General features: G+C 37.1%; 1 protein-coding gene across 1 annotated transcript in view; it reads left to right on the plus strand.

Moving 5' to 3' along the window:
* The window catches only part of Tenm1 (teneurin transmembrane protein 1), a 784,186-nt gene that overhangs the window by 677,735 nt on the left and 78,737 nt on the right, over nucleotides 1-27,714 (plus strand). Inside the window, exons 23-24 of the mRNA XM_005401273.2 lie at nucleotides 2,150-2,170; nucleotides 7,354-7,586. Coding sequence (XP_005401330.1) covers nucleotides 2,150-2,170; nucleotides 7,354-7,586 — 254 coding nt within the window. The remainder of the gene's footprint in view (nucleotides 1-2,149; nucleotides 2,171-7,353; nucleotides 7,587-27,714) is intronic.

Below are 27,714 nucleotides of genomic sequence, written 5' to 3' on the forward strand. Positions count from 1 at the left end.
TTGGATGACAGTAACAGTTACACAACTCGGAAGATATTGGGAACTGCTGAATATGTTTTGGAATGATGAATTTTGTGGTATAGAAATCACATGTCAATAATTTTTTTAAGGAAAAAGAAGAGTTGATGGCTCCTTTTCATCATTTAGATCCTGAGAAAATCAAAGATCAATCCACAGGTGCTATCATTAAGAGTATCTCTTGCTCTAAAAAGATTTGCAGTTACCCTCGTTCCTCCTCCTCACTCAGGGCAACCTCTAAATCAGTCAGTTGCCAAGTGCTTATGCCACTGATGGGCCCGAGCACTTGTGAGGAACTCACACATGGGCACCTCAGCATGCAGTCAGTTACTAGCTAGATAGCAAGCTGACTTTGGTGGTGGCTCAATCTTAAATCTTTAACTAAAAGTAATTCTGAGACAGAACAAGGTCATACACTGGAAATAAATTCCGTCATTTTCACTTCCTCCCTCTGAGATGTTAATGAAAGAAGCTGCTCTGCATAATATGGGACATCTTTCCAAATTCACAATGACATTATTGGCAGGATCAGAAGCAGCTGCAAGAAAATCAAGCCATCCCCCTTCCTACTCCTTGCCGTTGCCTAAGAATTTCAAAAGCCTTTGTAGCCACACAAATGGGTCTTTCTAGTATTTTCACAGCTAAGCTTCCTCCAGGAAAATCAACTGTGTTACAGTGATGAGTGCCAGCCTCAAATACACTCACCCTATAATTTAGAGGCGCAAAAGCAAGCAAGTGTCTAAGAGACAAAGAAACTGAAAGAGGTGCAAATGCCTGAGGCCAGGTTTCTAATCAGAGCTCAGCATGCTTACTGGTTGACCTTGTGGCAGCCCACAGGATACCTACCCTTTTAAGATGAGCCAGGGAACAGAAAAGTCAGTGGATCCTGACCTGTGGCCCAACTAGTAAAATCCCAGAAAGGTTTTGTTTGTTTTTTTTTTTTTTTCAAAAGAGTTCAATCCATTTTAGCAGATGGTTCAAATGAAATAATTCTGTATCTTTTCTTCTTCCCTGACATTCCAAAGAGTAAGAATATTTTCTAGTTTAGAAAAAAGCTTTGTTATCTTTGTGTTTTCAAAACGACACAGGGGCCAGATTTAAAATAATTTTAAAATTAAAATGACTGGATTTCACAGATGATTAAAATTCCAGGCAGATTCGACCCAAAGTCAGGTCGGTACACAGATTGAGCTCCCGTGTGAGAAGCCTTGTACCATGTCCCAGTGTGAACTGCCTTAGGCAATACTCCTTGCCAAGGGGCTCACGGATCAGGGGCTGCCAAAATGTTCTGTTGTTTCTGGGCTGACTTCTGTTTCACCCACCCCAGTTGCCCCCTTGGAGCATAGATGGCTGGAAGATGCAAGGCTTTAATGGTTCATATAGGTGATGTTTTATTGAAGCTGTTTTAATGAGCAGTTTTGATGCCAGGGACAGTCTATCATAGTCTAAGAAGAAAACCTTCATACCTTCAACTTGTTGAGAAGCTTCTTAATATTGTTAAGGAATATGCACAATAGATATCCCTATCTTATCTCTGAGCTCAGATAAGTGGTTTAAGGTTAGGGTTAGAATGTCTGTCCAGCACAGGACTTGATAGCAAAACACAGCGATTTACCTTTTGATAGGGTGGTGGCTAAAACAGAATTTAGAACGATCAGATCATTTTCAGGGCCTGTTTCTTCAACTCCTAGCCCAGTGGTTCTTATGCTGAGTCTTATTCTGTATCAGAATCACCAGCTGAGTTTGTTAAAAATAAAATTCAAAGACCTCACTCTATATTAGGATTCTGATTTAGCGATTAGGGAGAGCACCTGGAAACTGCACATGAGCAAGAACTCGAGTGACTCTGATGAAGATGGTCTGGGCGGAACATTGTGAAAAACTTGCCTTGGAACTAGGCCTACCCATCAAGCAGACATACAACAACCTGTATACCATCTTAGGACAAGAAGCCTGGAGAGACCGGATTGACTTTGGTCGCATAGCTAACTAAGTGATCCCTGTGGATCTCCCTAATTGCAGCAAAGTGGGTTAGGAATTGGTATGTCTGGTTAGATTGGGTTTGTTGAACCATACTGATGACTCTCTATTTGCTTTTACTTGCCACTCGTGGATACCTTGTGCACCCTAGAAACAGAGATACCAGACATAGGTAAGCAAATCACACGGGATGCTGTTGATGTCCCTTCTTGCCTAGGAGGTAACCTCCTAACGGTGTGCTTAACAGGGAAATGTTGCTTCTTAAATGAGGTTAAAGAAATAGTGTGAAAGTCAATTTGGAAATTATCATGCTGGTAAGTGTCTTCTAAAAGAAGCGGGCTGCCTCACTCCGTAGGAATTTTGCTGAAGGAGCAGCACATAAGGAAAAGAAAGCAAGTGGAAGCTGGCGGTTCAGTACTCCATGGGAAAGCAAAGCTGTAAGTCTCATCATATTTCCCTAAGGTGACTTCACAAATGAGTCCATAAGTTCAAAAGATTGGAGGTTTTCAAGTTGCAAGTAGAGAAGTGATACAGAAATCTTTCTACGTACAAAAGCACAGCTGACAAGTATATTAAGAGTGACAGTGATGACTTTCTTTAATAAAATATTTTCTTTTTTCTTTGGTGTTACCTCATGGTTTCTATTGCTTTTGGCCAAAAAGTTATAGTAGAAAAGTCCACACTGACCACTTACTGTTTACCAGCACTACCACACATTGCTCTAAAATTAATCATAATGAGTATTTCTGTTCAATTTATAGATACATTACAGTTGTCAAAACTGCTCTAAACTCCTGAAATTGAAAGGAGAATGTTAAATTTGTGCATTTCCAGATGGCAATTGTCATAAAAATGGCACCAATAGAGTTTTCAAATTTGGATTGCATTTAGGAGTTACCACTTTCTAAATTCCAATGCACAAGATCACCCTTGTTACTTTGACATGACTGATTCCTTAAGCAAATTAAGGAAGTTGTCAAATTGCTTACTGATAAAGTGTTGCACAGTGTTAATCATAAGCATTAATTCTCCATTTAACAATATATGAGATTTTTAACTTGCATGCATGAAGTAGTCTTTGCTAACTTGAAGGGCACTGCTTGAATGTAAAACTTACCCAAAGGTGACAATAAGTCTAACACCCAAATTATCAAAAAAAGAAGAAAATTCACATATTTCAAATTGCAATATGCATTTAGACACGAGGGATTAAAGTAGATTGGAATGTAGTACAGTGGTTTTTCTTTCTCAGGTGTGGCATGTTTTCAAAAAACAGAAAGAATTCAATTTCAAAAGAGCTGAAGTGCATTTGGGAAATAGCATGAAATGGCAAGAAATTACACACCAGTATAGGGGACGTTCCTAACTGTTGACTATCAAGAAAATAACATTAATCGGGTTTGAATTTGGTATGCTGGGCTATTCCATTTTCTAAAATCCAGTACACAGAGTTTGAGAACAAGATTGCTGAACAAAGTAAAGCATGTAACTCAAAAGGCAACAACACTGATTTTTTTCCACTTTCAGAAAAGGAGCATTCTGATAATATTCTGCACACACAGTCACATATGATCTAATCTAATCTTGGTAAGGCCCAGACTTGTTAGTGACCCTAAGCAAGCCCCCTAGTGTACAGGTTCCCCCAGCTGAGATTTGAGAAGAATGCTAATTCTAACTTCCCTCACAGGCACATTGGAGATATTCAATAATGAATGAATGTAATGCATTCCAAAGTACTTTTGTGTGGATAACATTTCTCTTGGAAAAATAGCCTATGGACTCTTCCTAAACAAAGCATGATTAATCTGACTCTGTTGAAACTGCACAAGCTGGCTACAAAGAATTGCAGGGTTTTTTCCCGGTGGGGGGGGGGGTTGTAACCCCTTCCTTATTCTAGAAAGATCGAAACGCATTGGGGAAATTTTGTCATGAAGGTAAAAATTGAATGGAGCGTATAAAAACTTTCACTCCAACCCCTATGTAAAAAGTCTTTGCTACAGAGATGCCTTGTTTAGTAAAATTGCCAAATCAGTGCTGGAAGGTGTTGGGGCCCTATACCATTTACATACAGCAAATGGTACGGTGGTTCCAGGGTTGAAGAAATCTTATCTCAATGCAGGTAAGGAGAAAAAAAGCAAGTATTCTGATATGACCTTTTTTTTTAATGAAAACTGTAAACTGAGTCTCAATATAGTATTTTCTAGTCTCATCATCATTATTATCATTGACATGTATCAATAGGCTGAAAGGTTAAATACAATGAAGAACGTACCACTCTTAAAGGTATCTTTATTCTTTGAGCCACTGCCCTTCCATTTTACTTGGCTAGGTAGCCAAGGCCTGAAGTCTTGGGTGTCTTAGTTTCATGTCTATAGTCAGTTTAGTTCAGCAGTTACTCAATACCAGTCCTGTTGGGCACTCTTATTTGGACCCAAAGACACGGAGAGAGTGATTATGTTTCCTTCCTGCTAAAAGCTCATAGTGTAGTGGAAGAGAGGAAAAGAATGAGGGAGGGATTAAGGGAGGGAGGGAGAGAGACTGATTTACATAAGTGTGTCCAGTTTATTTCACTTACAAGTCTGGTCTCAAGGGGGAGAGAGGGAGAGGAAGATGCTGCTTACACCCAGAACCCTGATCTTGGTTTATGATATGATTTTTCAATAAAAGGAACAACGGGTACTGGAGAAATGGTTGATTCTAGGATTGGGGCAAGGAATATACAAGATGACTCTGGATCATCTTATTAAGCTAGAAGGAAATACTGCCTCCGGAGATCAAGTTCAACCACATCGGTGATGTCATGTTGATAATTTGTACCCTTAATATGACTTGATCAAAATGGCACTTATTGGGCACATTCCAGTCAAGAGACAACTGAACAGTACTCCCCAAAACTGTTAAGGTCATCAGAACCAAGAAAAGTTTGAGAAATTATCACAGCCCAGAAGAGCCTAAGGACACAGGATGATTCACTGTAATTTAGTATCCTGGATTGAAGCATAATTTCATTTCTTAGTTTTAATTTGTATTACTGTATGTTTGCAGTACATAATGTTAATCTTTTACATTCATAGTGGGGAGCTGCTATGTGTATATAATACATCTTAATTCTTTCTGCATCTCTTTCCCCTCCTCATTCTCTCCCCTCCCTCCATCCCTTGACTGCCTTACCATTTGCAGTAGACCTATGTCCTTGCTTCCTATTATCTATCTTTTATTTTGGGAAATAATTTTTAAAAAGCAATGTTAATACAATGTAATAAATACTGCTGTGTCACAAGTCCTTCCTCTCTACTCATCTTTCTCCCTCTACTTCTTCTGTCATAATAGTAGGACTTATAACAGTCACGCCCTCTTTATTTGCCTGCCCCACTAGACAGTGAGTTTCATGAAGAATGAAACTTTTATCTTGCACAAAAGCCTCTAGACCACAGCACAGATCTTGCGCACATTATAGGCACGTACTAAATGCTTTTTAAAAATGTTAATAAACACCTAATATAGAAATGATACCAAGGAAGGAGTTTAGGTAAAATATAATGAGGCCTTGAACTTCTGACATCAGAGATAAAGATAAGTGATCAGATTGGAGATGATTTTAAAAGGTGGAATTAAAAAAATAAAACATGTCATTTCACTGGATCTGAAGAAAGTTGGAAAGAAACAGTTGAAAAAGAACAGCTCCTGGTTTCTGTCTTAGGCAACTGTGTGCTAAGTGGAGCTCTATGCATTGAGCACATTAGAGAATAACAAGGAAGGTTGCTCTCCTCCAAGCTCTCATGGCTTATTGGACAGGATACAGACACATAAACAAAGATATAATATGTAATCCCCTTATGCATGGTTCAATAACCCAATCTGGAGATTTGTGGAAGTCTTCCTTAAGGAAATGGAGCTTGACTAAAGCCTCAAAAGGCATATGAGAAGGAATTAAGCAAAGAAGGGTTTGTCTGCCACACCACAGAACATTAAACGGCTTTTAATGATGACGGCCACATGATCAAAATAGTCCTAGAGGTAGTAGATAAATGGGCTAAAGATTTCAAAATCATCTTCTATGTGCCAGTCTATAGAAAGTATTCCAGGCCAGAGCTGACGGAAGTTAGAACTGATGTAATGATAGAAGGACTGAACGAGGAAAATGATTGTGAAAGAGAGGTTACATATATAGTCAGGTGCATGTGAAAAAAAAGGAGGACTCGGGATAATTTCCAGGTTTGGGGCTTGAATGATGTCAGTAGTACGTGAACCTTGGGTTCAAGCAAAATATCCATAAAACTAAAGTTATAGCAGCCATAAAAAATGAAATTAAGCCAGGTTCAGAGGCACAGGCCTGTAATCCTGGCACTGTGGGAGACTGAGGCAAAAGGATCACAAGTTCAAGCCCAGCCTGGGAAACTTACCGACTTAGTGAGAGCCAATATCAATTTTAAAAAAAGTTTGGAGATGTAGCTCAGTGTGAAGATCATGAGTTCAAGCCTCAGTAACACACACACACACACTCACACATAAATATATATACACGCATGAAATTGGCAAGAAGGAAACATAGTTAAGTAAGTTCAATCATCTGCACAAGTAAAAATCACATGAGCTTCTCTGATAATATGTAACTGAAGGGTTTCAACAACACCAAAATTCAGTTGAGGTAACATTTGTGTCAATTTTAGGAGGTGTGGCTATATGACTAGACAATCATATAATTATTATTCTAACTTTAAGAAGTTAAAATATAATCAATTCTTTCATATCCTGAAAGAAGAAAAATGCATTGGAGAAGTAGTCGTCATCTAAAAACGGGAAGCTGGACATGAAAAGTTTGGCAGTGTACCTCTAGCACAATTCTCCTTCATCAACACACTGCTAGCTTTGGACGCGTGTTTTCATTGACAATAGGAGGTTGTCAGTCCCCAAATAAGGAAGGCAACCCAGCGGAGAAGTAGGTTTATGAGGAGTGGGGAAGGTTGGAAAAAAAATAACTTCTGTTTTGGATTTGCAGAGTTCTCAATGACTATATCACACCCAGGCAGTCATCCAGCTGGTAATTAGATAGCAGGGTATAAGAAGTATGAGAAAAGTTATCTCCTGCGATTGTTTTTGTCCTCTGTTTTTTCTACCCTCGAATAAATAGTATTTAAATGTCAGCATCATTTTAGCTAGCAGTACATACTGGATTTTTTTCAGACTTAGACCCAGTACTAGAAAAAGGAGTGTCTGTCCCCTTGGTAGGTAAGCAGAAATATACATAAACTGTTTTATTTATTAAGAGATTTTTCCATGTGTGACAAAAGGCAGGCCCCAAGTGGTGCATGTTGAACAAATTGATGTGAATAACTTTACTTTTCTCTTCCTTAGCACAAGCCCAGCTCACAAATACTATCTGGCTATGGACCCTGTGTCCGAATCACTCTATCTCTCAGACACCAATACTCGAAAAGTCTACAGGTTGAAATCTCTTGTGGAAACAAAAGATCTGTCCAAGAATTTTGAAGTGGTGGCAGGAACAGGTGATCAGTGCCTTCCTTTTGACCAGAGTCACTGTGGAGATGGCGGGAGAGCATCAGAAGCATCACTGAACAGCCCTCGAGGTAAAACCAAAACATTCCTTCTTTGATCATCTAAAGATTTCATTTGACTTCACAAAACCCTAAGGCTATTGTAAAACTGTACTCTCTCTACCCATTGTGCCTCCAATGGACACCTTCTCTGAAATCTAGCCTGAAAATAGGGACATGTAAGATGAATTTTAGCCCATAAGCATTATTATGGTCATCAACGTTATTATAAGCTTGAAGTGTTTCCTTTCTGGTTGATAAAATAACTATTCCTCAGAGCCCTCTGAGTGCCTGCCTGGCTTGCCAACCTCTCTAAGTCTATCCTCTCATAAACTGCCCAAGATCACTCAACTAAAGGGTTACCTGGCCCACCTGAGAGCCTCAAGGCCCACCTCTGTGGCCTGCATTGTGTGGGATCAGGTCTGTCAAGCATGTTGACATTTCTACCATTTTCTTAACAACCTTTAATAAACTTTTCTTCTGTTACTTTATCTAAATCATTCTTGAGGTTACTTATACTTTCAATATATAGGATCTCTATCATAATTAATTCCTTCTTGCTATTTATCTATTTATTTCTGCCCTCTATGGGAGTTAAATCCCACTTTAATTTTTTCTAAATGTGCCTCTCAACCTCAAAGGACAAACCTCCAACTCAACTTTATTGCTTGAAATTTGTGAACAAGTCTGTGTCTTCCAATTAATTTTATAACTTTAGAGATGTGGATCACAGGCCCATCATAGGTCACTAAGCTAAGGCACCACATTTAGGCATCATATATCACCCAATCTATTTGCTTAGTTATTTATTCATTCTTCTGTTTCTTCTCAAAGATATGGGCATATATGTTTATTTTGGAGTTTTACAAAGTGTTTGTTTACTGGGTTTTCTGAAGACAATGCTTTTTTAAGTAATTACACAAATAATATATAGTTTTTATGGAAAAATTATAAAAAAGAATGAAAATATTTTAAATAAAATCACCATAAGCCTACCACATAAGAAACCACCATTAATGTTTTAGTGTTTATGCTTTTAAACTTTTTTCCATGTATATCATATATTTTAATTCTCAAGGAATGGACTCACATTATGCAATTATGTGCTACAATGTGCTTTTTATATCTAATATATTATGAATATCTTTCCATGCCAAAAAAATATAGTGACACCAATATGTTCAATTTGTTAAGTGGTCATTTATTATTTTAGTAGTAAAAGGTTACTCTTTAGCCATTTACCATTTGCCATATTGAGATTAAATTCCAAATACCATCAAAATTTAAAGGTATAACATTCTTTCAGGTATTTATCTTCCATAAATCCTTTGTGCATAACCCAGCCCTTTAATATGAGTTTCAACAGTGTCTACACTGCCCAGCTAGCACTTGATTGTACTTTACTTTGTTTTGCTTTCCACTTCTTTCATGAATGGTAGGTTTTTCCTAAAGCCATAAATGCCATGAGATGAGAAACTAATAATATATTTTTAACCTTCTCCACCTCCTCCACTAATTTTTAAAACTGTGTGAGGAAGACTATACATGCTTATTTTGAAATTAATTAATTAAGTAACTTATTTATGCAAGGTGTTTCTAAAAGGAAATTCAGTTATTTAAAGAAGATTACTAGGGCCAGGGGTATACCTCAGCGGCACAGCGCCTGCCTGGCAATCGTGAGGTCATGAGTTAAATTACTAGTACCAAAAAATTAATAAATATCCTAAAGAGGATTACTTTTTGCTCAGAGAACACAGCCCCCAAGTATTACGGTAAAGTGTTTCTTTTTCTCTATATCAGCTGTCACTTCTTACACATAGTAGGTCCATAATAAATATTTAATGAATGAATGAATAACTCAGATGCATCTTTCCAGGAAATGCATTAGGCTGGGTCCCATCTTTTTTGCAGTTTTAAAACTCTTGTGGGTATTAATAAGGATTTCTGCAGAAGAAAGAAAGGTATGGACCTTGTGTTGTGCTAAAAACTGTCATTCTCCTGAGTTGTTGTTAGTGTGAAAACTGCTCATGTCACCTACCACATTCAACCTGCCACATAGAGAATGAATATCTAAGCTTTTCCAAATAAAGCAAGTAATTGGTTCTCTGCAGCTTTCTTGCTTGAAAATCGGTGATAAAGAGTTCCGATGAACAGGATTTACATGAACTCTGAAGCATCTATAATGAGGGTGCCAAAATTTATATAACTGTTAAAGCTAATATTAAACTAAGTTTTTATTCTTGTCATAGCTAGTGGTATATTTTCCTTTGGCTTGATTTATTCATCCTTCTATCCAAAATTGGCTTTTACCATACTCTAGTACAATTTCCTCATCCAAAGCAGTAACAGCTCTAAGTATGTCTAGCTTAGGCTTTAGACAGCTAATGTCTAATCCATCTAGGACAGCTTTCATGGAAAGTTCCTAAAGCTGATATTGTCAATATCTGCCCTGATCCAGTGATGAATAGAATATTTAAGGGAATTGGATGCATAGTTTAAGCTAGATATCTATCATATCTCCTTCAACTATACTGACAGTGTTTAAAGACCTATTAGATATCTTTAAATCACCCAGGTAGCAGAATCTATGTCCAGACTTTGGTTGCTCTGAAAATGCTAGTCAGAACACTTAGATGCCAGGCTACAGAGCTATCTCTATGCTGAATATAGAGAGTGCTCACCCTTGTCAGTGAATCAGAAGTGAGGTTCTCATTATATGGAATACTGCATGGCAACTTCACAGATTTCTATAGAAGGAAAAACCATGCAGGAAATTATTAAAGCATTGTGTGCAAATTGAGGGAAGAATATTGTTTTATTGCTAACTTCATCCTTTAGGTCCTCCTGCAGGTTCATTGTCTCTCGAGGAAAGCCAAATTGGTTTTGGGGTTATTTTAGCTCATTTTGTTTTGCTTTTTGCTTAACAACTACTGTGCACATCAGCTCCTTCTTCCTTCCCTCTCAGAAGACAGCAACTGATTAATGGATTTCTTTAAGAAAAGGTTTGAGGGGCTGGGGATTTAGCTCAGTGGCATAGCGCCTGCCTGGCAAGTGCAAGGTTGTGAGTTTGAGTCCCGGTACCAGAGAAAAAAAAAGAAACAAAAGGTTTGATTTTTCACTCTACCTAAAAGCTCATAAGGAAAAGCTGTACATCAGTGGAAAATGGAAATGTGCATCTAAGGAGTACCACTTCTTAGTTAGGAAAGAGAGCTTTCCTTAAAACTTTAACAAGCAACATATTTGCAATTACAGGCAGGCTCTCCAACATGTCCTTAATTATGCAAGGTAAGTCAAATAAATGTTAATCTGCAAGACAGCTAATTTACTTTCCAAATCTATTCTAAAAATAAGATGAAACAAAATTTGCTTTTGACATCATTCATCCTAAAGTCAGAGTAAATTATCAAACAAGATTAAAAAATAGCCAGCAAAAGTAAAAGGTCAGAAAGGGTGTTTTATTTTGCTTATTTGTTTATTTTTGGAGACATGGCAGCAAATGGTGGTGGATACCTGATTAGGAAAACTGCTTTCCTGTTCATGTCCATATTTTTTTGACTGGCCCTGAAGGAGTCACTGTATCTCACTGTGGTTATTTCTCCCTGAGCACTGGAATAGAGTCAGTAATATTGACTAGTTCTTTGACATCTGTCATTCCAACCCTGTGCTCTGAGATTCCTCAGTTGAACACTGAAGGGCTCAGGATGATCTCCCTCCAATCTGTAATGTACTATAATAACCATAGCTATAACTTAATTAGTGCCTCCTGTGTGCCATACCCTCTGGTAGATAGTCTACGTGCACTGTCTCTAATTTCCACAATAATGCATAACTTTGTACTGTAGTATTCTTCTCATTGGACAAGCAAGGAAATTGAAAGACAGATAGGTTAAGACACTTATCCCAAGTGACGCAGTTTACAGAGAACAACACTGACATTCAAACCAAGTCTGCCAGACTCCAAAATGTCCATGATGAAAAAAGAAAAGGCCAGTGATATCTGACTGCCTTCTTACTAAATTTCATGACGTCTGGAAAGGATAGAAATATTAGAAAATAGTTTCAATCTAAAGACATGTATCCAGTGGACACAAAATAATTTTACTTACAAGGTAAATAAGTTTTAGTCTAGTTTCCTTTTCTTATTAAAATCATTTCTTGTATTTTTTTTTTTTTACCTAAAAGTGTATCCATAGCGCACTACACCGAGTTTACATAGCTGTAAATGTAATTATTCAAATAAATTTCCAAGAAACCTCGTCACTTGTCTTTGGAAGATTCTGCAATTCAGAACTTCGCCCAAATTTTCCTTAAGGGAGCAACATAGGAAACCTTCATTTTATTAAATTTCTTGACTACAGTAGTACCTACAAATTTTGTTTGCAGGAAAAATGGAAGCGTCCCCAAACAGAATTTTATATGATAGCCCCTGGGTACTTCTTCTGGGAAGAAGTCTTTATCTGATCCAGTTGTGTGCACTCTGATTTAAATCCCAATAAAGAGAAACGTTTGCCATTCTTCTCATCAATACTTCAGTGTAATGGGCCAAGGAAAAAGTTTAGCAAAGGGGTTGACGGAGTGCCAATCCTGGCACTGACTTTGAAAGATGCTTTTAAAACATGCATGGATGATGCAGTTGCAACTTAGGTTTCATTTATTATTTTTACTACAACTTTCTTTAATTCTACAGACAATTCAAACTAATGAGTCATGTAATAGATGACCAAGTACTTAAGTAGAATGTGAAATGGTACTAGGTGGGGATATAAAATAAAATGTGGAACAAGCTTGAATGCATTTTTTTGAAATAGCTACAGAGGGTGAAGGAGTGATTGGACAGGTTGAAATTAATCAATGATTTAATTTAGTTTTCTTGGACCTCACTAAGGATTGCATCTCTATTTTCATGTATGTTGTTGAGCACACTGACCTTAGAAGTCAGCAGGACTTAAACAATATCCAGATGGGCGCAAACAGTTGTTCCACAGGATGGAAACTATTCTTAAGTCTTGAAAGCTTCCAAAAGTAGTTTTAAGTATCATGACACTAACCATACAGGATTCATTTTAACTTTATTAGCAATTTTGAAGTGTGGATATATTAAAATCTAGACACAAGCTATTATTGTCCTTTCTCAGATCTAGCTGAGGTAGATTGTGAAAGTTTACCTCTTCTCCTGTCATTGGCTTACTATTCTGAAAAGCTATATGTAAAGTGAGCAAAAAGATACTCAGACTGTAATCAGTGACTTCTTATTGATGTCATTAGTATCGATGAATGAGAGATTTAGTACAGAAGCAGGAATGAGAATGTTATTTTGCTCTTCCTGTGCAATGCGCACAGTAAGGCTTTTTCTAAATTCTTTTAGTGAATTATATGTTTTACTGTCCAGCCATTTAGATGGATGCTAAGGTAACCCTGAACAAAATCACAGGCTAGCCGCAACATGAATAAAATGAATAGCACACTTAGGAAACTACAAATAAAGAAATATTGTTACAATAAAAGTATTTGAGGATAATTGGCCTGCTGTGTATTCAAACCCATGTAATAAAGAGTTCTTGTTATAATGGGGATTGGCTCATTTTATTAAAGAGCTACTGACTTAATAAAAAGTATGTGAGCATAACAAGACAGGAAATGCCAGGAATAGGAAGTTAGGGGTTTTTTCTGTACATACAAATTTGAAACAAGAGACTGAAAAGATCATTAAATGCACATATTTTGTATAATTCTGGTGACAGGGTAGTTAAGTGCACTCGGCAAGACTGAGACAAAGAATCCCTGCAGATTACTAATATTTATAAAGTAGTCAATGGATGAGGATATGGTAAAAGAGACAGAAAAAAGAAAAACCTGCAGGAAAAAGGGTAGGAAACTGACAAAGCATAGTATTGAGGAAACCAAAGGCGTAGCCTGTTTCAAGGAGCTGTGGAAAATAGTATAAAATGTCATCCATTTGTAGCCACTGAATGAGGAAATGAGGTGGCCATTGGTGACCCTGCCATTGGTGGTTTCAGTGGTAGTATTGGTGGAAACTAAATTTCAGTCATTTGATGAGCCAATGAGAAGGGAGAGAATAAATATCACTAATAAAGATGACATCTACGAAGCTTCAGCATGAAAGACAGGTGATAAGTAATGAGAGGCTAAGGAACTCAAGGAGGCTTTTTTTTCTATAGGAGAGATGGGGCAATAGTTATAGGTCAAAGGACAGGTACCGAAGACAGGGAATAAATGATAAAAAAGATCTATAGGAAACCAGAAGGGAGTAAACTTTGAATAAGAGGAGAGACTGAATAGGCCATAGTAAGATTAGGTGTAGGAATAGGGATAAGTTTGTAGATAGAAGGAGCTAAAAGGTTTATGATTCTCTATCTGAGCACCTCTTTTCTCTCAGAGAAGTAGCTTTTCCTACTGAAAATGGGGGAGTAATGTCAGACTTTTAGGGCAGTGCAAAAGATTTGGAAAATTCACTGAGTGATATCTGCTTCCTGGGTAAGATCAACATTTTGCCACCTATAACCAAATTCCTGTTTCAGCTTCAGAGCCTTTCCTATGAGAATTTTTGTCAAACATCCTTGGTTTAGGATCAGAGGCATCTTGAGAAAAAAATATACTTGATATAGTCTAAAATGCAGGCAAAATATTTGTTCATCTTTCTGTGATCCTGTGCTATTTTCATTCAGGAGAATTTCTTTTTCAACTAGGTTATTGGCCTCTCATTTTGCCGTAACTACAACAGAGGATGTTTGGTGCCTACTATGAACCAGAATGGGAGCTTAACCTGTTTTATGCACAGTTGGTCTAATAAGTCTGCTCATGATGATCAAACAGTTTTGACTTTTGAGTATGTCAGCATCTCGAACTTGAGAAGCTTTTTACCTTTTCTGCCTCAACTCTAAAGCCATAAGCTACTGGTAGGAGAAGGCAGACAAGAGAAAGGCAGTTACCTTAACCTTGCCTAGTTGCCTGTTTGGTCTAGGTACCACCTATGGTTGAGAAGACCTCTACTAAGTTTGTTCAAGTTGAATAAATGTGCAGATGCTTTATTAAATGATTTTTCATTCCCACTTATTTTAATTTTTATTTATGTACCAGATTTTATGAAACACTAATATTTTAGAGGCCAAATGCCATGAGAGACAATCTGCAAGTTTCTGGAGTAAAATAGAAGTGGATACAGAGCCCAGATCCCAGATCCTCAGTTAACTAAATGTGTGATCTTGGGCAGATCATCTAACTACCCTAAGCTTCAGCTCCTCATCTGTAAAACTGGAGTACTAGTAATAGGGCCTACAGAACAGGGTTGCTCAGTAATGTACATAAAGTGTGTGTGCAGGCCTGGGATGTAGCTCAGTGGCAAAGTGCTTACCTGGCAAGCGTGAGGTCCTGAGTTCGATTCATGGTACCAGCCCCCCAAAAAGTGCATTGCATTGCCCAGCATGTAGTATGTGTGCTATAAATATTGCTTGCCTTCATGATCAGTGTTGCTGTTTTGTTACTAATAGGAATAATGTTTATAATAGTGACACCGACATGGAATAAGTTACTTGGAAGAAGGCAAGCTCTATGTCCTAGATAGTAATAGTGCTACAAAAGAAGCAAAAGGTGAGGTACAGTGGGACTTAGGTATTGGACATGATTTGGCTAACAAATCCCACCCAATCTTGAGATACAGTGATTCCAGGTTGCCTCCTTATACATGTATTTGAGGGAGCCCCAGAAGGCTTACCTAAGCAAAATAATTCCTTTTGCATCCTATCATTTCACTATGAAATTCATTCAACAAGAATTTTCTCCAGATGTGAACTTAGCATTCAGTGCAAAAATTGCCTGGAAGAACAGAATATTCCTCATTAGAATACTTTCCAGGGGTCTTGAGAGGATAGAAGGCAGAATGGATACATTTATACAGACAAGACTGCCTGATGAGGGCAATCCTAGGTGGGATCTTCCCAAGGTAGTGTGGGAAAGTGTGGCATTAGGGCATCTGGTACAATAGCAGCAAAGTAGGGAAAGGTAAAATAACAATGAAATACAGGCATCCTTTGGTATTTTCAGGGGATGTTCAAGTCTGTTATATAAAATGGTTGAATATTTGCATACAATCTAAACAGATCCTCCTCTATACTTTAAACTACTTCTAGATTACTTATAATCTCTCATACAATGCAAATCTATAGAAATAGCTTTCATATTATATTGTTTAGGGAATGATGACAAGGAAAAATATAGATGAACTTTTTAGAAAAATATTTTCAATCATGATTGGTTGAATCTGAGGGTGTAGAACCTGGGGATACAATAGACTGGCAGTGCTTCGCCTTCACAGTATTATCTAGAAGGAAACTTAGACCTCTACATGTAAAGATTGATGGCATGGAATTATGATTTTTCTTTTTCTTTAAGATCAGTAGCCAAATTGGCTTTGCTTCCTTATCATAGCTCCTTGGTGTCATGCCATTCTTCTCCGTCCACTTAAGAACCTCCTCAGATGACTTAAAAAGAGAAGTCCCTGGCCAAAAAAAAAAAAGAAATGACAGAGATCACACACTAACAGGCTGCAAATCACTTAAATCATATTTTGAGTGGTGTATTATGGTAACCTATAAATAACTAATTGCATAAAATTGCTTTAGTAGTTTCTAGATGGCAGCTTTAATTAAAAGCACCAGAGACATTTAGAAGTTTAGAAATGGATGGCATGTAATTTGCCCTTTTACCAACCATAAAATGGTAATTAAGGAATTTGATTCACTTCTTCCTATTAAAAGTTTTATGAGAATAGCAAGTTCCTTCTAAATACAGTTTCTCCTCAGCAGAAGGTAGTACATTTGCTTTTATCAGTCTTGTTCAGCAAGCTAAGATGTTTTAACGTACAAATTCTTCAGAAGTTAATTAGGAAATTTTTTTCAATGTGAAATGTTTGTTTCTAAGATTCTAAAACACGAAACTGTATTAGAGTTAAAATTTTGACCATGGCCTTATATTGCTCCATCTTCAATACAAAATGCCCCAGTAATTTCAATTTTACCAGATGCATGGAGCTGAACATAGAATCAGAGAAACAGAAAAGTCATTTCCTGGTGAGTCTACCATGTTTTGCTAGTTTTTGGAGGAATTTTCTGTCTACAGTGTACTGACTTTGCAAAGAATCCAGAATATTTACTCCACAATATAGGAATCATCAGATGATGTTTTTAACCTCATTGATCGTCTAGAAATACTGGATAAGTGAACAGGAGTATGAGGTAAAAAACACATAGCAAATCAGAATGTCTTTGGAAATCCATGAATTAACAACACCATGGGCTAAAACACAGCTGGAAATGGAGTCAAGAAATCTATTGTGATGTTACAATTGAACAATTGATTGTATTTTTTGGCCACTTCAGCCCAGTGATTATAGATGATATGACTCAGACCATTTGCACCAGCATCACTAAGGATTTATGTGATGTGCACGTAGGAAACACAGCTGCTGTATTTTCTTAAATCAACGAAAAAGAGAGTTTTACGAGTTTTTCCAAGCTGGTTGAATCTAGGTAGCAAACTGGTAAAGTGAAAGATGTCTGGAATGTCTGCTCTTCGTTCTTTCAGTGACTCTCTAAAGCCCTCAGCTTGTCTCCTCTAGAAAGAAATCCAGTCTTTCCTCCTGAGTCACCCCCAGTCAGAACTAGGTGGGCGTACAGAGGTATACTAAAGAAGCACGAGACCTTGAGAGGAGGGTTTTATCACTGACATTTAGAATTTCCAGTGAATGGGGATAGTAAAAACAGACATACTATTCATCAGGTTTCTTATCATTTTTAATATTTCTGCAGAAATTGCTCTTCCCCTAACCTTCAGCACCCAAGATAGATCACTCCTACCCTCCCCACCTTGATACAGCCCTGTAGGTAATAAGGAAAATGCAAAATACTGTTCAAGGGAAAGTTCAGGACACAAAAAGTTATGTACTGTGTGCTGCTCTATCTGTAAGGGTACAAAGGTATTGCGTACATATAGAGAAAAATGTTTGGAATAAAGTATATCCAAGGGATAACAGTGTTAATTGTTGCAGAAGGAATTATAGGCCATTGCTGTTTTCTTCTCCTTAATGTTCTGAGCATTTAAAAATAATTCAACAGAAGACAAACATCTTAGTTTTCAATTGATTATGTGCTATGGCAATACCTAAATGCTAGTTTTCACTTGCATAAGTATTATGGGACAGCTTCTGTATTACTCAAACGTACACATATACATACTATTTTAACATAGATACACATACATACATACATACACACTATCCTGTCCTATGGCTTGATCTCTGAGGAATTAGGTCGCTGCTTTGATAGATGGCACCTGTCCATGAATGAGCTTCATCACACTGATAGTTGATAATGAATTATTCTCATCTAAACATGGCACAAGATGCCTACTAATGGGGTAGTGCTATACGTGAAGAAATAAACCTAAATGGAAAGCCTTGGAATCCTGGCAGGCAAGTCATAGTAGGAATTACAATCACATTTTTTAGAGTAGCATAAAGAACAAAACTTTAAATGACTCACAATCTCACCATCTAGACAAACCCTGTTGGTATTGAAAAATAAAAATAATACTATGATTTGAATTTTGAACTATATAGAAAGGTACAAAAAGAAACATTCAAGATTCTTTACCACAAACACACAGACCCTGGTCCCTCTCCCCATTTTAAGTTTCTTGAGATTCCCTCCATATATATTTCCTTCTCTGAATCAGAGGAATAATATCAGGTAGACTACTCCTTGCCCCCGCTTGTTTCATTTAATAATTTATCTTGAAAATCTTCGCATTCAAGCTTTTAGTCATTAATTATAAGTTTGGCCATTTACCTGTGCCCATGTGCTTAGATGTTCTGTTCATAATTTCTTAAGAAAGGAAAACCTGTTAGAAAATTTCTTTTTCAGTAAGGCCTGGTAACATCACGTAAAAGGACATACAGGTAGTAAAATCAGAAGTTATACTTTTTAAATTGTTTATTATGAAAGTGCTCATATATACAGGAAATTAAAGAAATGTACGACGACCCCCCTCAGCCCATTACCTCACTTCAAGCAGTATCTGCATGTAGCCAGTCTTGTTTCTTGCCCTCCCTTACGAAAGTGTGCACACGTTCCATGCACTCCACTCTACTCTATCAGAATTATTTTTATTAAAATCTCTGATATTTCTTCATTAGTCAGTGTTTGGTTTTATCTCATTTTCTCAAATATATATTTCTATACCATGGCTAAACTATATCCACACATTTCATTTGATATTTTTTTGTAGAAATTGGGTCTTTTGATTGAATTTCTGCTACACTGGATTTGGTTGTTTTTATACTCATTCTACCTAACCTGTTTTATCACGCTACTTTCTATAAAGTTACAATTAGATGGAGATCTTTGGCTAAAGCAGTCTTTTCATAAAGTCATGCTGCATATATATCACTTTAGGAGTTGCTTAATACTACAGCATAAGGATATATCACCGTTTCTTAAACCAGCTGCATCTTGATGGACTTGTTTTACTTTTTATTGTTACAGTGGTGCAGGGAGCACTAGTTCATATATTTTGGAGTATTTATGTAAATATATACATAGGGTTAATTTTGTTTTTTGTTTTTGTGGTCCTGGGGATTGAACCCAGGGCCTTCATGCTGAGTTTCATCCCCAGCCTTTTTACTTTTTACTCCTTTTTTCTGTTTCAAAGAGAAAAAAACACAAAAATTTCAAAACAAGACATAGGAGGGTAACAATGGCTAATACATTACATATTGTTATCTTTAAATTATTCATAGTACAAGATACCAGCATTTAATTGTCCAAACAATATTAGCACAAATCTTTCTTTTCAATGAACTAAGAGAAATTAGTACTAAAACTATCTTACATATATGTATTTTTTGCTTTTCCCTTCCTTCTTTTCTCTATTCCCCCATCCCAGTTTCTCTTACCTTTTGAAGTTCCTTTCCATTTTACAGTATCTGTTGTACCTTTGGGATCTTATTTACTTTCAGTTTCTCACACTAGGGAGACAATATGATGTTTGCACATTGTCTGATTTATTTCTCTTATGATTATGGTCTCAAGTTACATCCATTTACCTATAAAAATCTCCCAGCTATACTTCTTTATGACTGTGTAGTATTCCACTATATAAAAAGACCACACCCTTTTTATCCATTCCTCAACTGATGTGCATTTAGGTTGTTTCCAAGATCTAGCTATCACAAATTGTGCTGCAATAAGAAATGCAAATAGCAAATAAATATACAAAAAATGTTCAACATCACTAGTCATTTGAGAGATGCAGATTAAAGCAACACTGAGACTCCACCTCTCCCAGGAAAGAATGTCTGTTATCAAGAAATCAACCAAGCACAAATGCTGGAGAGGCTGCAGAGAAAAAGGAAACCTTCTCCACTGTTGGTGGGGGTGTAGGCTGGTGCAACCACTGTGGAAATCATTGTGGAGATTCCTCAAAAATCTAGGATTGGAGGTCCCATTTGAGCCAGCTACTCCCCTTCTGGGTATCTTCCCAGAAGAATTTTCTTTTGAGACAAATTCTCACTAAATTACCCAGGCTGGGTTTGAACTTGTGAGGATCCTCCTGCTGCAGTCTCCCAAGCAGTTGCGGTTACAGGCCTATGAAACCACACCTAGCTTCATAGGGTTAATTTTTAACAGCAGTAAGTAATACCAAATTGCCCTCCCAAAAGACTGAACACATTTACACTCTCACTAGTGTGTAAGAGTGCCATGCCTTCAGCAGTTCTGAACAGAAACCCTTTAATATGTATGCATTTGATCAGTGGGAAATGGTATCCTGTAACTTGTGGTTCCTTTTAATTATCAGTGAAATTGAGTATCATTACATATATTTGTGGCCATTTGTATTTCTTTTTTGGTAAATTCACTATAAGCTATGGTCTTTCTGTTTGGAAAATAAGAAAAACATCCCTTTGTTTCCCATATGTATTGCAAATATTTTTCCAAGTTTGTCATCTCTGTCATCCCCCCATGTCATTTCTTTTCACTTTCCTTTTTACTTTTCTCTTTTGCAGTGCTACAGAAGCAGTCCCAAGGCTTTGCACATGCTAGTAGGCAAGTGCTCTACCACTGAGCTCTATCCCCACCCACTGTATTCCCAACCCTTCTTTTTCTTAACCCTATAAGAGTTGTCTAACTTTATATCATGGAATTTATCAACATATTTCCTTAAAGAAAACTTCCCATAGTGGTATTTTAAAGCAGGCTTTTCAGTAACCCTTGAATCATACTATGTATTTTTAGTATTTGAGCTCTGTGAAATTCGAAATGCTTAGAAAGTAGAGTAGTTGAAATCAGAACCTTCAGAATTGCACAGACAAAATCACAGAAATAAATATATTTTGAATACATCTCTAAGCCACTGTTTTCTCATCTTTAAAATGGAAATAGTACCTACCTTCCTTATAAGACCACAGAGGATGAAATGACACAAAATGGATTCACCCAATGCCTGGCCCAGAGAATGTACTGAATAAAAGATGATGATGAGAATGAAGAATTGAAGCATTTTAAAACTAATTACAGATGTTAATCGGATTGCTTTCAAGATTAGTAATAAATATTTTGTTTTCAAAATTTTTCATATTCAAATTCTGTTTTTTTTTCAAACTTCATTTATTGTGTATGCACACTTCTAATTTTCATTCCCTTTACTTTCCAAATTTTTTATCCAGCTAAAGGGGAAAATAGCATCCATGTCAAAGAGAGGTACTGAGGTGTGCTTACCTAGAAGAAAATGTATGGAAAGTTGCAGGTTCATATGTACATAAGGAGACAAATGCCGGGATATATGCTACATACTACAGTATAAAAATAGAAACAAGCTAATCTAATAATAAAGATTAATCAAATAATGGTGCTTTGTACAATAGTAAAGCTGAAGTAACTACCTCCTCATGTAAAAGCATTTCTAGGCACAAGAACGTAATGTTGCATGAATGAAAGAGAAAATTTGAAAAGGTACATAAAGTGTGACATTATGTATTTTTATTGCGGTCAAGTATATGGCGCATAGCATAATATTACTATTGTATGTGTACAGTTCTGAAACATCAAGTAGATTTGCCTTGTTGAACAATCATCCCTGACATCTAATGCTAAATGATATTTTTGTATTCTAGGAATGGAACCCAGGGCCTCACACATGTTAAGCATGCACTCTACCACTGAGCTACATCCCCAGCCCAACTACATAATATTTTAAAGCACAAAAGATGTATTATATATCACTTGTTGATGTATAAAGATGTAGAAGTGTATAAAAATGTGCATGGGAACAATAGACACTAACTTCACAGTGGTGGTTAGCTCTGGAAAGAAAAGGAAAAAGGATGTAGGGATAAGAAGGTGGGGCTTTGGCTACATCAACATTTCCTCTTGTAAAAGAGATACACAAACCAGATGTTAACATCTGCTAGAAGTGGGTGAAGAATACCTAGTGATCTGTAGTAGTATTTTCTTGATTGCCTACTATTTGACGTATGTCATAATCTTGAAACATTTTAAGTAAGAAAGAGGGTTTACAAAACAACTTGAAATTTTTACCTGACAGTTACGTTTCAAAAGTAATTAGTTTTGTCTTGTTATGTTTGGTTTCAGTAAGGCTTTCTTTAATACAGAGATCATAGTCAAAATATTTACCAACCTGTAAGGCACAAATACTAACATGAGAACACACCGGTTTTAGTCTCAGAATAGGCTTTTCAGGCCCCTTGCAGTGGCTGACATTATTCGCTTATTTCCTGAGATGGTTGGATTTGAGGCTCTTCTTTAGCAAGAGAACCCACCAGCACCTTGAGTATGTGTCTGTATGCTGAGTTTCCTAAATGGCTGATTGTGAACTTCCTGAAAGATTCCAAGTATGGTATAATGAGTCAACTTTACGGTTGACCAAAGAGTCACAGGAATGAGTTCTGGCCCATTTAAAGTTTCTCCCTGAGGAAACATAGGCTTAATAACTCAAATATGAGGTTATCTTCAAGCCTCAAATATCAAAGCCTGCTCTATTTTTTTCCAAGTTTCATTTGCTAGCTATTCCATTTGGTTTTTCAAAAATCTTATTAGACTGAATAATAGGTTTTGAGAGGAAGGAAGGTGGGTAGGTGCCCATTTTACCACAATTTACTCCGAAAAGGAAGCTGATTACAAGGTAATTTCTTGAAGAGGGCAGGATGCAGTTCTCACTTTGGAGGACAGCTCTACCCAAGGAAGTTGAAGCCATAGTAATACATTGATAGCTCTGTTTTGTCCCTCCCCAAGCCAAAACTCATCAGCATAAACTCTGCCAAGACTACTTACACTGGTCTCCGTGATGTTCTCTCTGTGTTCTTGAACAAAGTCAAATCAGAACTTCAGGAAAGCTACCACTTCAGCCCTGCTTTAGGACTTGCAGTCATTCATAAGGTTCTTTCTCACCTTTCCCAGAGTAGTAAAGCTGATGGCATTCCTGGAGAGTGAACTGGAGGAAGCTACTTTTACATCTTCTGATTTTAGTTCAGTGAGCTCAAAATTTTTGAGAAACCACAATCAACAGTTAGCACTCTATTTTTTTTACTGAATCTGGGCATTATTTTATTTCCCAAATATATCTGGTCTACATATTTTCCCCGCCCAAAGAAAAATATATATGGTCTAATTTTAACAAAATGACTTCATTCAAATAATTAATTTGAATTGTTTAAAATTTAGTCAATTAACAAGTGACCCAAATCACTGCCTTCCAAACTGGCCATAAATTGATATTTTCTAGTTCCTTGGAAATGCTGAAGATGCTGAACTGTTGAATTAAGGAATCATTGAAGTTCAAAATTGGTATATAGCAGTACCTCCACTAGCCTCACTTTAGTTTTGTTTTACTTGCTTTATGAGACTCACTGGCTGTTGCTAGCTACTCTTTTTAACTGCACAAACTGTCCTCTTTCTAAGGGGCTGGGGATTTAGCTCAGTGGCACAGCGCCTGCCTGGCAAGCACAAGGTCGTGAGTTTGATTCCCGGTACCAAAAAAAAAAAAAAAAAAAAAAAAGTGTTCTTTCTAATGAAGACCTTAGTAATTTATTCTAGAAATATACAAAGTTCTCCTATATGCAGCAAAGGTGTTAATGTGGCCATCTTTTGTTACACAAAAGCTAACTATTGGACAGGTACCCAGAGATGTCATCCTCTTGATGCATTCAATGTATTTAACTGATGTCAATAAGACACCAAGGCCAATAGCCCCACTTTCTTATTCGTAAGACTCCCACTAGTTTTAGCTCCTCTGGCAAACCCACACCATGGTCCCAGTACATCTTGTTAAAAAAATTACAGTGTTCAGTGAGTTCTGCTGTTTCGCTAAACATTTCAAGCAGCGAATTTAAAAAATCAGAAGTGAAGTAAGAAGGCATGGTGCCTGCCCTTAAATGGTATGTAATCTGGTTTGGGAGAAAAGGGAGGATTCACTAGAGAAAACTGTAATCCAACATTAGGTTTTGTGGTAAAACTTTAAACACCACAGGGGTTCAGAGAATGGCGAGTGAATTGTTATTTGAAGAGAAAGGTAAAGGGGAAATGAACAGAATAGGGAAATGAGGAAAAGAAAGGAACACGGTAAAGAGCCTGAACACAAAGTGAAAGAAAAACTGAGAACTAGATTCTAACCTCTATCCCTAACATATTAAATGAACTCCAAAAGGAGTAATGAATCAAAGCATAAGGCAAAGGAGAGGAGACAGGGAAGTGGAGAATAACGAAGTATTTGTAAATGGGAAATAAACAACTTAGTCCTTCATGTGAGGGTAACGTGGTCATAAAATGGATTTGTTAAGGTGGTCCCAACTCCATACATAAAATGTGTTGTTGAGTCTGGTCAAAAACTTTCTATGTTCTTATATCAGTCCAGGCTTTACATTAGCAACTTCATGTCCTATTATGCCCCATTCCTACTCACTTGCATTTCTATTACACATATCTTCTAATAGGTCAGAAGATTTCTGTCAAAAAAATTGATATAATTTACAAAAAATACTTCCATCAAGATATATTCAGGTATTCGAGTCGATTTTTATATTGTAACTCTTCAGGCTAGACTTCTGTATCTTGAAAGAAGAGCAGGATTTGAATACTAGAAAAGAGAAAGGACATTCCAGACACAGGGGATGGTGCAGGCAAATCTCTGGTGATAGGGAAGTGACTGCATAGACCATTTTGACTGGAGAAACAATCTAAGATCATGTATAGACTGATCATGCATTGTTATCAGCGTAGAAGAGACGCTGACAGAATTACTCACAGGGCCATATTGAAGCAGGTAATCATGTAACATACACACGGCATGATATCAGAAAACTTTTCATCAGAAATATAAACAAATGCTAACACCCCTTGTGTTAACCTTTTTGGCAAGATTTCACAGAACAGCTGGGTTTCTTATTTGGCCTTTTCAGTAATCCGCAGATGAGGGCAGCTCAGCTTTTATTCTCACCATGAGACAAAAGCAAGAAGCTGGGCACTGGGAGATTACGTAAATTTGTTCAAGTCACAGTCATACAACCAGATCTTCCAACTTCTGCGACCAGACCCTTTCCTCAGCCTAAAATCTCTCATGGAGTTATTCGGGTGACTGAAGTTAGAGAAAAATGGTAGGTAGGGAAACGATATTGGAAAGCCTAAACTCAATCGAGATGGGGCTAAGGACACCACCAGTTCCTCTGAACCAAGTATCCAGCTTCTTTTAATGCCTTGCAGAACAACCTTGTCACATTGGCAGGTCAGAGTGTGGAAAAAGAAGAAATAGTACAAAGAGTTGTTTGTCTCATGAAACAAATTTGACTATTTTCTGCTTTCACTTAGCTGTCATATTTCTGCTTGTGTTATTACTGTGTTCATGTATTACTGACTGAGTCCAAATCAGTTCTCCTATATGTTGCTTGAACTTCCATTTAAACAGTTGAAAATGGTATTCACACAGTGCTCATTACCTTGTCTTAACTTGTACAAATGACTATCTTCCACTCCTGACTTGGTGAACTCCTCTTCTCCGCTAGTAGAGATATGTGCATGCTGGGAGAATTTTAAATGGGCCTCTGAACTGTATTTGAATGGGCACTATATGCAAATAATTATCCCAAAGAAATTTTAATTATTGAATTAACACACTTTGGTGAATAGTAAGCACTTAGTTCCTCATAGCCTGCTTTTATTGAGTACTCAGGACAAAGTATTTGCCTTAGTTTTCTTTTTGCCAGAACCTCTTGGTCACTCACATACTTTGAAAGAGACTCATTTTCCATAGAGTCCAACAACTGCAATTAGTTTTTTGCTGCCCCATGGACAGCAAATGAACTTGCCTTCCTCAGGCTAATTGTTGACATAAGGATCTTGTAGGGCATTTGTTTTTCTTAGGATGACAGGGATTTCTTCTAAGTGTATCTGAATTGTGTCTATATATAGTTGCATTTTGTTTGAAGAATTTGTAAGGGGGATATAAAATATTCACCTCAGATTTAGTAAACCTCATTTATCTTAGCCCATATGTACTGAGTTCACTTAAATCTCACCTTGCAGGCATCTTTTGAGCAAGAATTCTAGCACAAAAATAAAACAAGAGGTGCTCAGTTCAGTTTGAACTAGAACCACCTACCTATCTCAGTCTCTGTTACACACACACAAATACACACATCAACCTGTATAAAACAAGGGAAAATAACTTACACCATTCTTAGTGTCTGACTCACAGTTGAATGTTGAGAGACCAATGCTACCTTCAAACCAGAGTCTGGCTTCAAACCAGTTGCACAGCATGGAGCATCACTGATTTGATTCTCTGTATCAAAACATTAATATCCTATAAAAGTTTGAAGATGTTGACATCCGTAGTTCCCCCAAACTAAGAATTTGTTTTCAATGATTGCCTTCACTCTATGGCGAGTCTCACATAGGGCACTGTGCTAACAAATGTTATATAAGATTTTATGGACTTAAATCTTATACTATTTGTCCAACATAGAAAAGACTAAAATGTTGAAATGGGGACTGTGTGAACATCTTTGATTCTAGGCTTAGAAAGGTTACCTTCAGGAAGGAATGTAGCAATGACTGTGCAATCAGAATACCTCTTTGTACCACTGTAATGTTTTCTCCTCTTCAAAGTCCTTTCATTTCATTGGTGTTTATAAGCTTCACTCCATTTTAACATGTAAATAGCTAAAATATGGTCTAGGAAATTAAGACACTAAGTGCTTAAAATCCTTCCTCAAAGTTCTCAGCTAATCTGCAACAAAAGTCAGTTAGATCCCTAACCTTACCTTGCAGCCAGCATTCTTTCTGTTTTCCTTTATGTAGTCCCTGGTAAAGCAAGTTAGAGCCAATTCTTCAGGCACTTCTGTTTCTTTAGAACTCCTGACATGGTAAGGTTGGGCAAGATTACAAGAGCTCAACACAAAGCTATGCTGGCAGAGCAGAGTGGATTTGGTGTGGTGAGGGAGCGCTAAGCTATTTAGTATAGCTATCCACGTATATCAAATTTATTTGCATTTAATTTAATCCACAATCCTCCCCCTCTTTACTCTTGATTGTGAACACCTCCTTATCCCACACTCCAGTCATCACAGATAGGTACTATACCCCTCTTAAAAATTTTTAGAGAGATTATCGTTGCACCCTTTCTAAACTCATTTTTATAAAAATTCTTAGGTGGCTTTTGACCTCCTGGCTTGTTTTATTTCATTCAGGTTAGATGTGCTTCAAAATCAATGCATGGAAATTTTGTCTCTAATTCAGGAAGGTTTATTGAACATTTGTATCCATGTCTGCTGGATTCATTGAGATGTAAAAATAAATCATAAAATCAAGTTCTTACCTTCAGGTAGTTTATTGCCTAGACAAAGCAAGATTGAAGAATTCCCATTAATAATACATGAGTAAAGAACAGCGTCTGTGGTTTAGAAAGCAGAGACACCGTAATGAACTGGAGTTTGCAGGAAAGCTTCATAAAAGAAAAGCATTTTGATCTCATAGAAATTGAGAGTTGCGTAGTAGATACCAAAGTTTGGGGAGTGTCTTGGGAGGAGGGATGAAAGTTAGTCAGTGGGTACTAAATTACAGTTAGATAGATAGGAGCC

The sequence above is a fragment of the Chinchilla lanigera genome, unplaced genomic scaffold (genome assembly GCF_000276665.1).
Source record: "Chinchilla lanigera isolate Chin_1 unplaced genomic scaffold, ChiLan1.0 scaffold00072, whole genome shotgun sequence".
NCBI classification, from domain to species: domain Eukaryota; kingdom Metazoa; phylum Chordata; class Mammalia; order Rodentia; family Chinchillidae; genus Chinchilla; species Chinchilla lanigera.